An 11,885-nucleotide genomic window follows, 5' to 3' on the forward strand; every position below is an offset into this window, starting at 1 on the left:
ACAGATTCATAGACAAACACACACACACAGACCCACACAGACACACACACACACACCCCTACAGATTCATAGACAAACACACACACACAGACACAGACATACACAGACACACACACACACACACACACACACACACACAGCTACAGATTCATAGACACACACACACACAGACCCAGACACACACACACACACACACACACACACACACGCACGCACGCACACACTCTCTGTCCCTTTAGGCCAGGCTTGCTGCTCTGGGACAAAGTGGCAGCCTCCCTGCCCTTCCGGCACTCCCTTTGGCCAGGCCTCCCCAGGTTCACCGAGCTCCCTGGCCCAGCACCTGCAGCTCTTGCAGGCCACTGGGTCACTCCCCCGCCCCGTGCTGGAAGGGGTTTGGGAGGGCGTGCCAAGCCTCCCCTGGCTCGCTTAGCTTCTAGCAGCCGCCATCCCCAGCGCCCGGGTGCCGGGCTCGCACACTGAGCCGGCTGTAGGGGTGGTCACCCAGGCCACCATGGAGCGTCTTCTGCTTGAATCTTTGTTCTTGCTTTCAGCTGAGCAGGACTCCGGAGTGATGGGCAGGAGCTCAGGTGGAGCTGTGAGGCAGTGCGCCTGCCCCTCCCCAGAGCGCCCTCACACACGGAAGGGGCTTGTTCACACAGGCGTGCGGGGGAGGGGGTCTGAGTCCCTCCTGGCAGCACTGTTTCCAGGCTCCTGCAGCTTTGCATTGGTGCTTAGTGTGACCCAGGCTAGGTATCACCTCTGTGCTCTCTGGACTCAGTTTCTCCGGATGAGTGTCGGGTTTGGAATTCTCCCCAGGTTAGCCGTGTCTGGGTCACACCGTAAGTTGTCTGATTCCAGCTCTGGTGAGGTCCAGGTAGCTGGGCTTTCGGCCAGTGATGGGCTGACGCAGCTGTGGAGCCGGAGGGAAGGTCTCGGGGCGGGGGTGAGGTCTGGGCACTGCCTGCGCGTCCTGACGCCAGCCCCGTGGTGCTGTCCCTGCCAGATAGAGCGGATGCAGTGGCCAGGGAGCGGCCAGCGGCTGCCCCGCTCCATCTGCAGCCTGCCCTGCCAGCCGGGCGAGCGGAAGAAGACGGTGAAGGGCATGGCCTGCTGCTGGCACTGTGAGCCCTGCACGGGGTACCAGTACCAGGTGGACCGCTACACCTGCAAGACCTGCCCCTATGACATGCGGCCCACGGAGAACCGCACGGGCTGTCAGCCCATCCCCATCGTCAAGCTGGAGTGGGACTCGCCCTGGGCCGTGCTGCCCCTCTTCCTGGCTGTGGTGGGCATCGCTGCCACGCTGTTTGTGGTGGTCACGTTCGTGCGCTACAACGACACGCCCATCGTCAAGGCCTCGGGCCGGGAGCTGAGCTACGTGCTGCTGGCGGGCATCTTCCTGTGCTATGCCACCACCTTCCTCATGATCGCGGAGCCGGACCTGGGCACGTGCTCGCTGCGCCGGATCTTCCTGGGGCTGGGCATGAGCATCAGCTACGCGGCCCTGCTCACCAAGACCAACCGCATCTACCGCATCTTCGAGCAGGGCAAGCGGTCGGTCAGCGCCCCGCGCTTCATCAGCCCGGCCTCGCAGCTGGCCATCACCTTCAGCCTCATCTCGCTGCAGCTGCTCGGCATCTGCGTGTGGTTTGTGGTAGACCCCTCGCACTCGGTGGTGGACTTCCAGGACCAGCGGACACTTGACCCCCGCTTGGCCAGGGGCGTGCTCAAGTGCGACATCTCCGACCTGTCGCTCATCTGCCTGCTGGGCTACAGCATGCTGCTCATGGTCACGTGCACCGTGTACGCCATCAAGACCCGAGGCGTGCCTGAGACCTTCAACGAGGCCAAGCCCATCGGCTTCACCATGTACACCACCTGCATTGTCTGGCTGGCCTTTATCCCCATCTTCTTTGGCACCTCACAGTCGGCCGACAAGGTGGGTGGTGGGGTCAGGACTCGAGGCAGAGTGGGGAGTGAGAGCAGGTGCCCAGGACCCCGTTAGACCCCTTCCTTTATACCTCGTTCTGTTTTCTTCCTCAGCTGCCAGCACCCCGCTCCTCCCCACCCTGGGTTCTTTTCTCTCTCTCTCTCTCTCTCTTCCCTGCTGAGGGTGGAGACAGGCACCCCCTTCTCTATGGGGTGCCCTGGGGGGTGTGGCCCCAGGAAGCTGGCAGCTTGAGGAATTGCTTTGACCTCCCCCGGGGGCTCGCTCCTGGGAGACCCTCCTATGTGCCCTGCAGGGGCATCTGGGTCTGTGGCTGCTCGGCCACAGCATGGCAGCTAAGGCCCCGCCGTCCTGGACCCCCGTCCTCCAAGGCGCTCCTCCGTGGATGGTCCCTTCAGAATCCAGAGGGGCGGAGGGGCACCCTCTGAGCTGCAGAGCAGGCCGCCCTCCCCAGCGTGTGGACCACCCAGCCCTTGCCTCTCCCGGCCTCCAAATGGAGCCAGAGTGGAGAGACTGGGTTTTGAGTCCTTGCCACGTGGGACACCAGCCGAGACAGACCGACAGACAGACACAGAGAGAGATTGTGTGTTTGTGTGGGAGTGAGTGTGTCTGTGTGTACGCATGCGTGTGTGCAAGCAGGAGCGGGTGTAAGCTCGGCCTTCGTGTCTATGCTCAGCAGTAGGCGAGCTGTGCGTGAGGTACACTGGGCCAGCGGGCATGGGGTGTGGCTGATATGTGCCGAGGGGTTCACAGCTGCTTGGACGGAGGAGCGTGCACGCAAGGGTGCAGGTGCTGGGGTGCTTACAGGTGCCGTGCAGTTGTCTGAACCGATCTGTGTAGGTGCGTGCGCACCCAGCTGCAGGGAGGGGGTGTAAGCCAGGTGTGCGTGTGAGTTCAGGTACGTGTGTGTGGGTGTCAGGAGGGCCTGGCTCCCTGGGTGTGGTGTGAGCCTCGGCCAGGATTCTCGGGCTTGGCAGCGGTGAGGTCTTGCTCTGTGCCCTCTGGAGCGGTCATTCTTTTGTGTGAGGTCACTGCTCAGCCAGCCTAGGGCAGAACGTGGCTGTGGAGTCAGCCAGAACAGAGGAGGCTCCTGGGTTTGCACAGAGTACTGCAGTCCCCACGGGGTCAACCTGACTGAGAGCCAAGCTCCTCAGACCCCCACAGCTCTGGCACAGAAGCAGGGATGATGGCCTGCACATACGGCTCCTACTCTCTGCTTTGTCCCCTGTCATCCTGGGGTTCAGCGGCTCTGGCTGGCGGGCTTCAGAAAGGACTCCACAGAGCGCCAGCAGTGCCTGCTGGCCCGGCCTATCATGGTGGCAGGGCTGGCCCTGAGGCCATGCTAGGTCATGAGGTCACGCTGCAGGCTGGCCCTCACTCTGCTGCCTTAGACCATCCTGAGGCCCGCCTCCCTCCCACACTCCTTGCCTTGTCTCAGATGCCACCTGAGTTCTAGAGCACCTCGGCTTCTCTAGAAGGGATCACCAGCTCCCCGCTCCTGGGGCCACATACACTCTACACAGGGACATGGGAATGGTGCTGGAGCCAGAGACCAGATCCAGTGTCAGAGGGCACCTCCGGGTCCTGGGGCGAGGAGAGAACCCGAGTGGGCAGCCGCTCTCTACCTGGAGGTGGCTGGGACACCGGGACAGCAGATTCTAGCCTGAGCTGCTCCTGACCCTTTTGTGTCCTCGGAAAGGCTCTGGAAAATGAAGCTGAAGAAACAGCGACCCTGTTCACCACTAGGCGCCATTTATGGATGGGGCAAAGGCTCACACAGTTCCTGTGCACATATTAGAGTTCGAAGTGCTGTGCCGTCTCTGTCAATGGATAGTGGTGCCAGAAACCCACAGAAGGTAGCAGGCTCACTCAGCATCTCACTGTGGGCCGGGGTAGACAGCTCGTCCTCTTAGGACCCCTGTGGTTTCAGAAAGGAGCACAGACTTGTGCCCCACACTGCTGGGCTAGTGGCAAGATGTACATGACGCCTTTGGGGAGTCAGGGCGGTCTTCCTAGAAAAATGGAACATCAGCCACCCTCTAGGGCAGGAACCCTGGCTTGGGGGCATTTCCTGTCTCCTCCATGCCGGCACCTGGAGCCTCAGCTGAGCTTGGAGGGGCAGCTGGGGCCTGGCTCACCTGTCAGGAGGAGGGAGGGAACCAGGGCAGGGCGGTAGCAATTGCAATGGCTGGGCTCTGTTTGGAGGGCTTCCTCCATTATAGAATGGATTATCCGACACCCAGATTAATGGGCTCTCATTCTGCTAAACATCTGTCACCGTTAGTGCCGGAAAGCGAGCATGAAATGGGCTTTGACAGTGTGGCTGCCACAGCCATCTTCCGCTGGGTGTCCTGGTTCCCCAATCAGGGCCTGTTGTACATGGTGGCACCTGAGGATAGTCACTGGGCGAGGGGCAGCTGGGAGCCATCCCAAGGCACCGGTGGGTGCTCCTGTCACCTGCAGTGGCCCAGGCAGGGCTTGTTCCTACGAAGCTCTGGCCATCTGTCCAGGCTGGATATAGGGGCTGCCCCCGGGCCCCCGGGCCCCCCCCCCCCACAGTGCCTCCCATGCACTTAGCACCATTAACTCTGCCCTCGCCATGGCCCCGTGGGGTAGGTACTGTAGGCCCGGTGAGTACATAAGGAGACTGAGGCACAAGGCCTGACCTTCCCAAGTTCACATGTTAGGATGTGAGCCCCAGGACCTCTGAAGCACCAGCTTCATAGTTTGACTTCTTTCTGCCCGAAGCCATCAGGTGCAGAATGGGTCTGTCCCAGCTGTGTCTGCGCCTAGGTGGGTGCTGGAAGGTCAGGGACCTCCAGGAGGAGAGGCAGCTGAGCAGAGTGGAATGGAGCCAGAGTGGAGGGCGGGGCTGGGGCAGGCCGGGGCGGAGCCAGGTGGGTGGGGTCTTGGCAGAGCGGGGCGGAGCCGAGGGGTGTGGGGGTGGAGCGGGCTCTGACCCCCACCTGGGCAACCTACAGCTGTACATCCAGACAACTACTCTGACAGTCTCCGTGAGTCTGAGCGCTTCGGTGTCCCTGGGAATGCTCTACATGCCCAAAGTCTACATCATCCTCTTCCACCCGGAGCAGAACGTGCCCAAGCGCAAGCGCAGCCTCAAAGCTGTGGTCACCGCTGCCACCATGTCCAACAAGTTCACGCAGAAGGGCAACTTCAGGCCCAACGGGGAAGCCAAGTCAGAGCTGTGTGAGAACCTGGAGGCCCCAGGTGAGTGTGTGGCCTGGATCGGGCTCCCAGGCCCCACCCAACCCCTTTCCTGCACAGGCCTCCCTGCCCTCTGATAACCTCTAGGAGACAATAGGTTGAAGGTCAGCACAGTCCTCCCGTCAGGCCCCTCCTGGTGGCTTGAGAGAACTTCAGAGACTCCCTGGCGGTGACCCCTTCCCTCTGTGCCCACTGACTTGGCTCTGTGGGTGCTGAGACCCCACCATATCCCTATTCCTGCCTGCATCTCTTCATCCCTCTGGGGGAAGGGCTGCGGCCGAGGCCCAGTTCCTTGGAGTAATCCCGGAGGGATCGATCTTTGGCTCTGTCTCTGATGGGGTCTGAAGGATGGGGACCTGGGACGCTCCGTCCTGGGACAGGAGGCTGAGGATCTAGCGGGGTGAGACTTAGGCTGATGGCCCGTGGAGCAGCTTCCCCTGGGGTTTGTCAGAGGCCTCACCAGAGAGCGCCATGCTCTGGAGTCTTGGCCTGCAGAGCCAGTTGGTGGCAGCAGGGACAAGCTCGGCCCGGGCTCCATCCTCAGGTGAGACCCAGAGGAAGTGAGGGCCCCTCCTGAGATTATTCAGCAGGGCTGGCCTCCACATGGTGTCTGTCTTCCCCTGTGCGATGGCCTCTCTGTCCCCGGGGTCGCCATCCTCTCTCTGGCGGATTATACCTCTGACTTCTGACGTGTCCCCACCTTGTGCCAACAGCTTCCCCCACAATTTCCTTCCCTATTCTTGCTCCGGTAAAATCATGTAACCCCTGTCCTCTGACCCTGACCCTTCCTCCAGGGACTGCCTTAAGGTGGGAGGGGGCCGAGGGTCCTCGAGGGCGCTCCCTCTGGCTTCCGTGTAAGGATCCTCAGTACAGCTGGGCCTACGTTTCTGACCTGGGCACGGCCAGAAACACAGTGTCCTTCCTGTGGACACTTACCCATTCCACCCCTGTCCCTCCAGGACCCCGTGCACTGGTGCAGGAGCCGCTGCGCACACACAGCTGCGCACACACACAGCTGCACACACACACACACACACACACACTCACACACTTGTCTATTGAGAGCAGGAGGGGGTCACTATTACACTCATCAGCCGGGGGCGACCACAGGGGAGGGCCTTCGCAGAGTTTTCGTGGCCCGACTGACACTGTCCCTTTGTCCCACTCAGGCCGGTCACAAGGTCAGAAGAGGAAGCGTGGCAGGTGGGCGGGGGAGCCACGTCCTCAACCCTGCTCCTGCAAGGGAGGCCCAGCATCCCCTGCAGCCAGGGCCAGAGGTGGCAGCTCCCTGTGTCCTCCGTCTCTCTCAGTGACAGGGCTGCAGAGTCATCAATTCTAGGGACAGCCCCACCGAGGGGGTGTGAGAGGGAGGGGTGGGGAGGCGTCACTCCCGTCGAACAGGGACATTTTTCACCCTGTCAAGCTCAGGCCACATATCTTTAAACAAACAACAGAATAAATAATTTAGAACCCTGATTGCAGGCAGATTGGTACAGAGTCCCGGGCGACAAGTGGTGACCCTCAGCCTTGTGCCTCCGGCTGTCTTGCAGATTGCTGTATGGTTGGCTGGTGGCTGAACCCTTGGGGAGGCTCTGCCACCCTCCATGCCTTCACTCACAAAGGGAGCGTTCTGTGCCGTTGGGTGCCACCACCCTGGCCTCCCTGCCCAGAGCACCTTTCTGCCCGGCTTCACAGAGCTCAGGGTCTCCGATGGCCCCTGCTGCTGTGTTTTCTGTCACCTGCCTTCCAGGTGAAGGAAGCCAGCATTCTTCTTGAGGAGGGGTAATCTGTTAGATGACATGGAAATTGCTTGGGGAGGCCCTGATGGTGTTCCTGGTTCCCTCCCGGCTGGCTGACTGGTTCAGTGTGCCTTACTGCCAGTCAGCTTGCTGTTCCCATTTTCCAGACGGTGAGGAGGGCTTTGACAAAGGGCTTGGGGGTTCCCTAGCTTGCAGCTGAGGACCAAGACCCCCGTTCTGCAAGCTCTGGAGTCAGTAATTCAGGCTAAGCTAGCGGCACAGGACCCAGATGTCTCTTGCCATGCTCTTTCTTGTCTCCTACAGTCGTCGTCCCCCCCCCATGCAGCAGAGCCTGAGGCTTACATTCCTGGCAGGGGATTGGCTTCTCCCACTGTTTAGGTTTTCTTTCCATCTCCCGGCCCTGAGCCGCTGGAGGCTCTTACAGCTGGGAAACAGTTCCCATCAGCTCGCACAGAGATGATGGAGTCTGGGGATTAGCTCCTGGCCGCTTGGACTGCTCTCCACTGTGGTTTGGCTGGGGCAGCGGGGTTTAGATGGGGTGGAGGTGTAGGAAGTTTTGGCAGCCCTTTGGGAAAGGCACAAACGGCCACCTTGCTTGCTTTCTAACTACGGGTATGGAAAAGGAGGGAGCCACCTGAGATCACCCAGGAAGGAGGAAGCTCGCTCCTACTAGAGCGGAACTCTGTAAGTTTCTCATCTGGCGCGCCTGCCACCCTGTGTCCCAGCCTCTTCTGAGCTGGCCCAGTCCATCCCGGGCCCAGGGAGGCACCCAGTTCTTTCCCATCACCCTGCAGCCTCTTTGCTATCCAGCTCTCAGATGCAGGGGTGCTTTGCATGCCGCTGTTCTCGTCTTTCCCGAATGTTAGAGCAGGTTTCCTTCCATTGTACCCTGCATGCAGGAGGCCCCTCCCTCGCCCCGGCCAGGAGAAAGTTCTTTCCTTAGCTGGACTGAACTCTAGTCCCTGTACCTCCTGAGTTCATAGAACAAAACCAGGAGGCTCAAGTCAAACAGGTGCCTCTCTCTCTAACGTCAAAGGTGGGCAGGAATGAGGTATGGGCCCAGGTTCCTTTCATCTTGTTGCTCCTTTGGTTCTCCAAGGATTGGAGCTGGCTATCTCCATGCCTGCTGTACCCGTGGAAGAGAAACGACTCTCACGCTGGTGGAAGTTGCGCTCCATCTGGCCTAGTTTACTTCTCGATTGCTGTGACAAACACCATTGCCAAGAGCAGCTTGGGGCCAGTGGGGAGGCGCTTATTTCATTCTAAAGGGCATAGTCCATCACTGAGCTAGTGCAAGAACGCAAGGCAGGGGCTTGCCACAGAAACCACGGAGGAAGCTCCTTGCTGCTTCGCCACTGGCCCGTGCTTAGCTGGCTTTTTTATACAGCTCAGATAGACCCACCTGCGTGAAGGTAGCATAGCCTACAGTGGGCTGAGCCCGCCCGAATCACTCATTAAGCCAGTTCCTCACAGACGTGGCCACAGGCCAAGCTGATCTAGCTAATGCCCCAACAGAGACTCCCTCAACTGACTCTAGGCTGTGTCAAGTTGGTAACTGACCCTAACTAGGACAGCACTCCTCCTTTGGACTCAATTAGCAAGATTTACCGTAGAACGGGCTCGGCTGCAGGAGAGGCTGGGAGACATTGTTCTTCACTTGACAGCTGTGTGCCCAGTGTCACAGGGAGATAGCTTGTGGACCTCCACTGTGCCCTGGCCTGCCTACCTCTCCTCCAGGTCACATGTCCCTGGCCTGATCTGATGGGCATTTCCCCTTTTCAGAGTTGAGAGAGTCCCAAGTGAAACAGGGCAGCTCCAAGATGGGGACAGCATTTTTCCCCACCCAGTCCCCTTCTAGCCCCACCCCAGGTGCCCTGTCACTGAGGGAGACGGACCCCAAACCTGTCAAGGCAGAACAGAACCAAGGGTGTGGCCAGCTTCCTCATGCCTCCAGTCCCAGCTCACTGACGGACAGGGCATCCCTCCTTCGGTCTGACTGGGCTACCAGGAGAGACACTGCCGGTGAGAGCTGCTGCCATCACCTGGCTGGGCCCCTCAGGCAGGGTGCTCGAGGGTGCTGTGGCCAGGAAGTGGGAGATCCCAGGAATGCCAAGTCAGTCTTGGCTGGGCTTGGGGATATGAGCGAGGGCCAGAGCAAGGGCAGAGAAAGCTTGGTCTGAGGCGGCCAGCCTGAGGGACATGAGCTACTGGGAGTGGACAGGACGGATGCTGCAGCATCTCTGGGATCAGGGACTGTGTGAGCCGGCCAAGGCTCCTCTGTGACCGCTTCTCCTCAGGCCTCCTCCACCCCGCCATTCTAACATACTGAGCGCTTTCTCTTCTAAGTCTGTGGGGCTGAAGCTCCGAAAGACTTCCCTCAGAGAGCGTTGTAGGGTTCTGTGATTGTATCACGCCTCCAAAGAACCATTTTAAGGCATGATAGAGTTGGGAGGTGGCAAACGCTCTATAGCGGGAGGCACGCGAAGGTGAGGTCATGGCTGATTAATGCTGTGAGGAGGGGCTTCTCCAGGTGCTGGCTAGCTTGAGCCAGGTGTGATTCGGGGACGCCATGTGGGGCCTGGGGCAGGCAGGTCTGGACTGGGGGACCCGATGGGGAGTTGGACGGGGAGTGCCTTTGGGGAATGAGGATTTGGAAGCGGCAGTGCTGACTCCTGGCTCTCCTGGTCTCTCTCCAGCACTGGCCACCAAACAGACCTACGTCACCTACACCAACCATGCAATCTAGCAGGGCTGTGGAGCCAAGCAGCTTGAAGAGTCACAGCCTCTAAGGACGGCGCATCGGGCCCGGGCCGTGCCTGAGGGCCCTGCTGATGTCCTGCGTGCCCCGCCGGCATCCACGAATGTGGCTTGGTGCTGAGGATGGAGAAGCCCCGGCCCCCACTGCTGGGCAAGCTGTGGTAGGCAGCCGGAGGAGGCTGAGTGGCTGCGGCACTTCCAGGCTGCGCCCGGCAGGCCTGCCTTCTGGACCGATGTTGTACCCAGCCCCAGAGCACGGGGGCGCGGTCTCAGAGAGGCCAGCCCTGGCTTTCTCTCCCTCCTCCTGCCTCCGTCTGTCCTGTTGGTGACCCCGGTTGGTCCCTACCCTGTCTTTGCGTTTCTCTTCTGTCTTTGCATGTGTTGTCTGTTTGGGCTCTCTGCTTCTGTATTTTCCTTTCCACTCCTGCCCTTCCTCTGCCATCTGCCCGTCCCACACCTCTGCTTCCCTGAGTTGCCTCACCCCAGCCATGCCCCTACCTCAAGCACTTTTCTTTTCTGTCCCATTGACTTCCTTTTCTTCCAGCCTTTGTTCCCTCTTTACTCCATCCAATTGTCATGTTGCAAACGAGAAAAAAAAGGGGGGGGGATCAAAACACAAAAGAAGCCCAAACAAAAACTAATCTTGAGTGTGTTGCAAAGTGCTGCGTCCTCCTGGTGGCCTCTGTGTGTCCCTGTGGCCTGCAGCCTGCTCGCCCACCCTTCCCGTCTGCTGTGTGTCCCGCCCGCCTGCCCGCCTTGCCCTTCCTGCCAACGACACGGAGTTCAGTGCCTGGGTGTTTGGTGATGGTCTCTGATGTGTAGCATGACTGTTTTTCTACCGAGAACATTTCTAATAAAGATAAACACATGGTTTTGCAGCTGGCCTGTGTGTCCACTGAGGGGCCCACGGGCAGCCACAGCTGGTGGCCAGAGGTCAGCTGGGGCAGAAGGGCTGTGGGCCTCAGAAGGCCGGAGGCAGGAGCTCCGAAATTGCTGGTGTCCCAAGTAGAGTTCGCAGGAAGCGGCAGAATGTTCCAGGGCCTGTGGGGGCTGGAGAGACGGCTTGGTGGTTAAATATGTCTTGCTGGAGACCCAAGTTTGGTTCTCAGCATCCACATCAGACATAGCTCCGTGCTCCAGGTTTTTCTCTCTTGTGGGATTCTTGGGTGTCTTCACCTGTGTGCACATCTACACACATACACATATAATAAAAAGAAAGCAATCAGCATCCGGGAGATCATTCCAGCACCTCTCCCTCCAGCCAAGGGTGTCCTTTCCAGGATTTGGCTCAGGCTACCAGGGTCCCCAGTTCCAGCCTTGCTTTCCCATCTCCAGCTGCTAAGGTCTCTGGGACCCGCGTGCTGGCACATGGTGCCACAGGGGAGTGCCTCCTTGGCGGTCTGTGTGTCTGTCCGCTCTGTGTGTGCGTCTGCTCTGTGTGCCCCCGACTCCTCTGTGCATGCACATCTGTTGTGTGTAGGCGGTGTCTGTCTCCATCATACCCATCTGTCCTAGACTAGGGGCAAGTGTGTACAGCAGGTGTGTAAGCATGCACTGTTGACAGGTTGGGAGGCGGGCAGGGGCGGCATGGCAAAGGCTGGGCTCCTGGCACCATGAGGCCACAGCTAGCAGTGGGACCTGACCCTGGTTCTTGGCACAGCCCCTTCTGCAACTCTCCCACCCAACAGGTAGGTGACAGAGGTGTGGGGCACCAGAACCGGATGGACAGAAGGACCCTGGGCAGGGAGGCCTCAGGGACCAAGCATGAGTTCTGGAGATAATGCTGCTGTGTGGTGTCAGGTGCTGAGGTGCCCCGAGCCCCTGAGCCAGCCCTCCCTCCTGGGGAGCAGCTGTGTTCAGCCTCCTCCATCTCCAGGTCTCCGTATGCCACCCAGCTTGTGTTGTAAGGAGGAAGAGCAAGAATGACTGTCTCCCTTTGTTGGGTGGGATGGCTCTGTGTCTTAGGCTTTCATTGCTGTGAAGAGACACCATGACCGAGGCAACTCTTATACAGGAAAACATTTAATTGGGGCGGCTTACAGTTTCAGAGGTTTAGTCCATTGTCATCGTGGCGGGAAGCAAGGTGGCATGCAGGCAGACACGGTCCTGGAGGAGTCGAGAGTTCTACCTCTTGATCTGCAGGCAGCAGCAGCAGACTCTCCTCAGGAAGCCAGGAGGAGACTGTTTCCCACACC

General features: G+C 59.5%; 1 protein-coding gene across 2 annotated transcripts in view; it reads left to right on the forward strand.

Annotated features, from left to right (window-relative positions):
* The window catches only part of Grm4 (glutamate metabotropic receptor 4), a 79,708-nt gene extending 69,146 nt beyond the window's left edge, over window positions 1-10,562 (forward strand). For both annotated transcript variants that reach the window (XM_055607257.1, XM_055607256.1), the window contains exons 9-11: window positions 1,004-1,939; window positions 4,930-5,176; window positions 9,630-10,562. In XM_055607257.1, the coding sequence (XP_055463232.1) occupies window positions 1,004-1,939; window positions 4,930-5,176; window positions 9,630-9,679 (1,233 nt within the window). In that variant the 3' untranslated portion in view covers window positions 9,680-10,562. The remainder of the gene's footprint in view (window positions 1-1,003; window positions 1,940-4,929; window positions 5,177-9,629) is intronic.
* Window positions 10,563-11,885: the final 1,323 nt, after the last annotated feature.

Source organism: Psammomys obesus, unplaced genomic scaffold (genome assembly GCF_907164565.1).
Source record: "Psammomys obesus unplaced genomic scaffold, mPsaObe1.curated_primary_1811, whole genome shotgun sequence".
Lineage (NCBI taxonomy): Eukaryota > Metazoa > Chordata > Mammalia > Rodentia > Muridae > Psammomys > Psammomys obesus.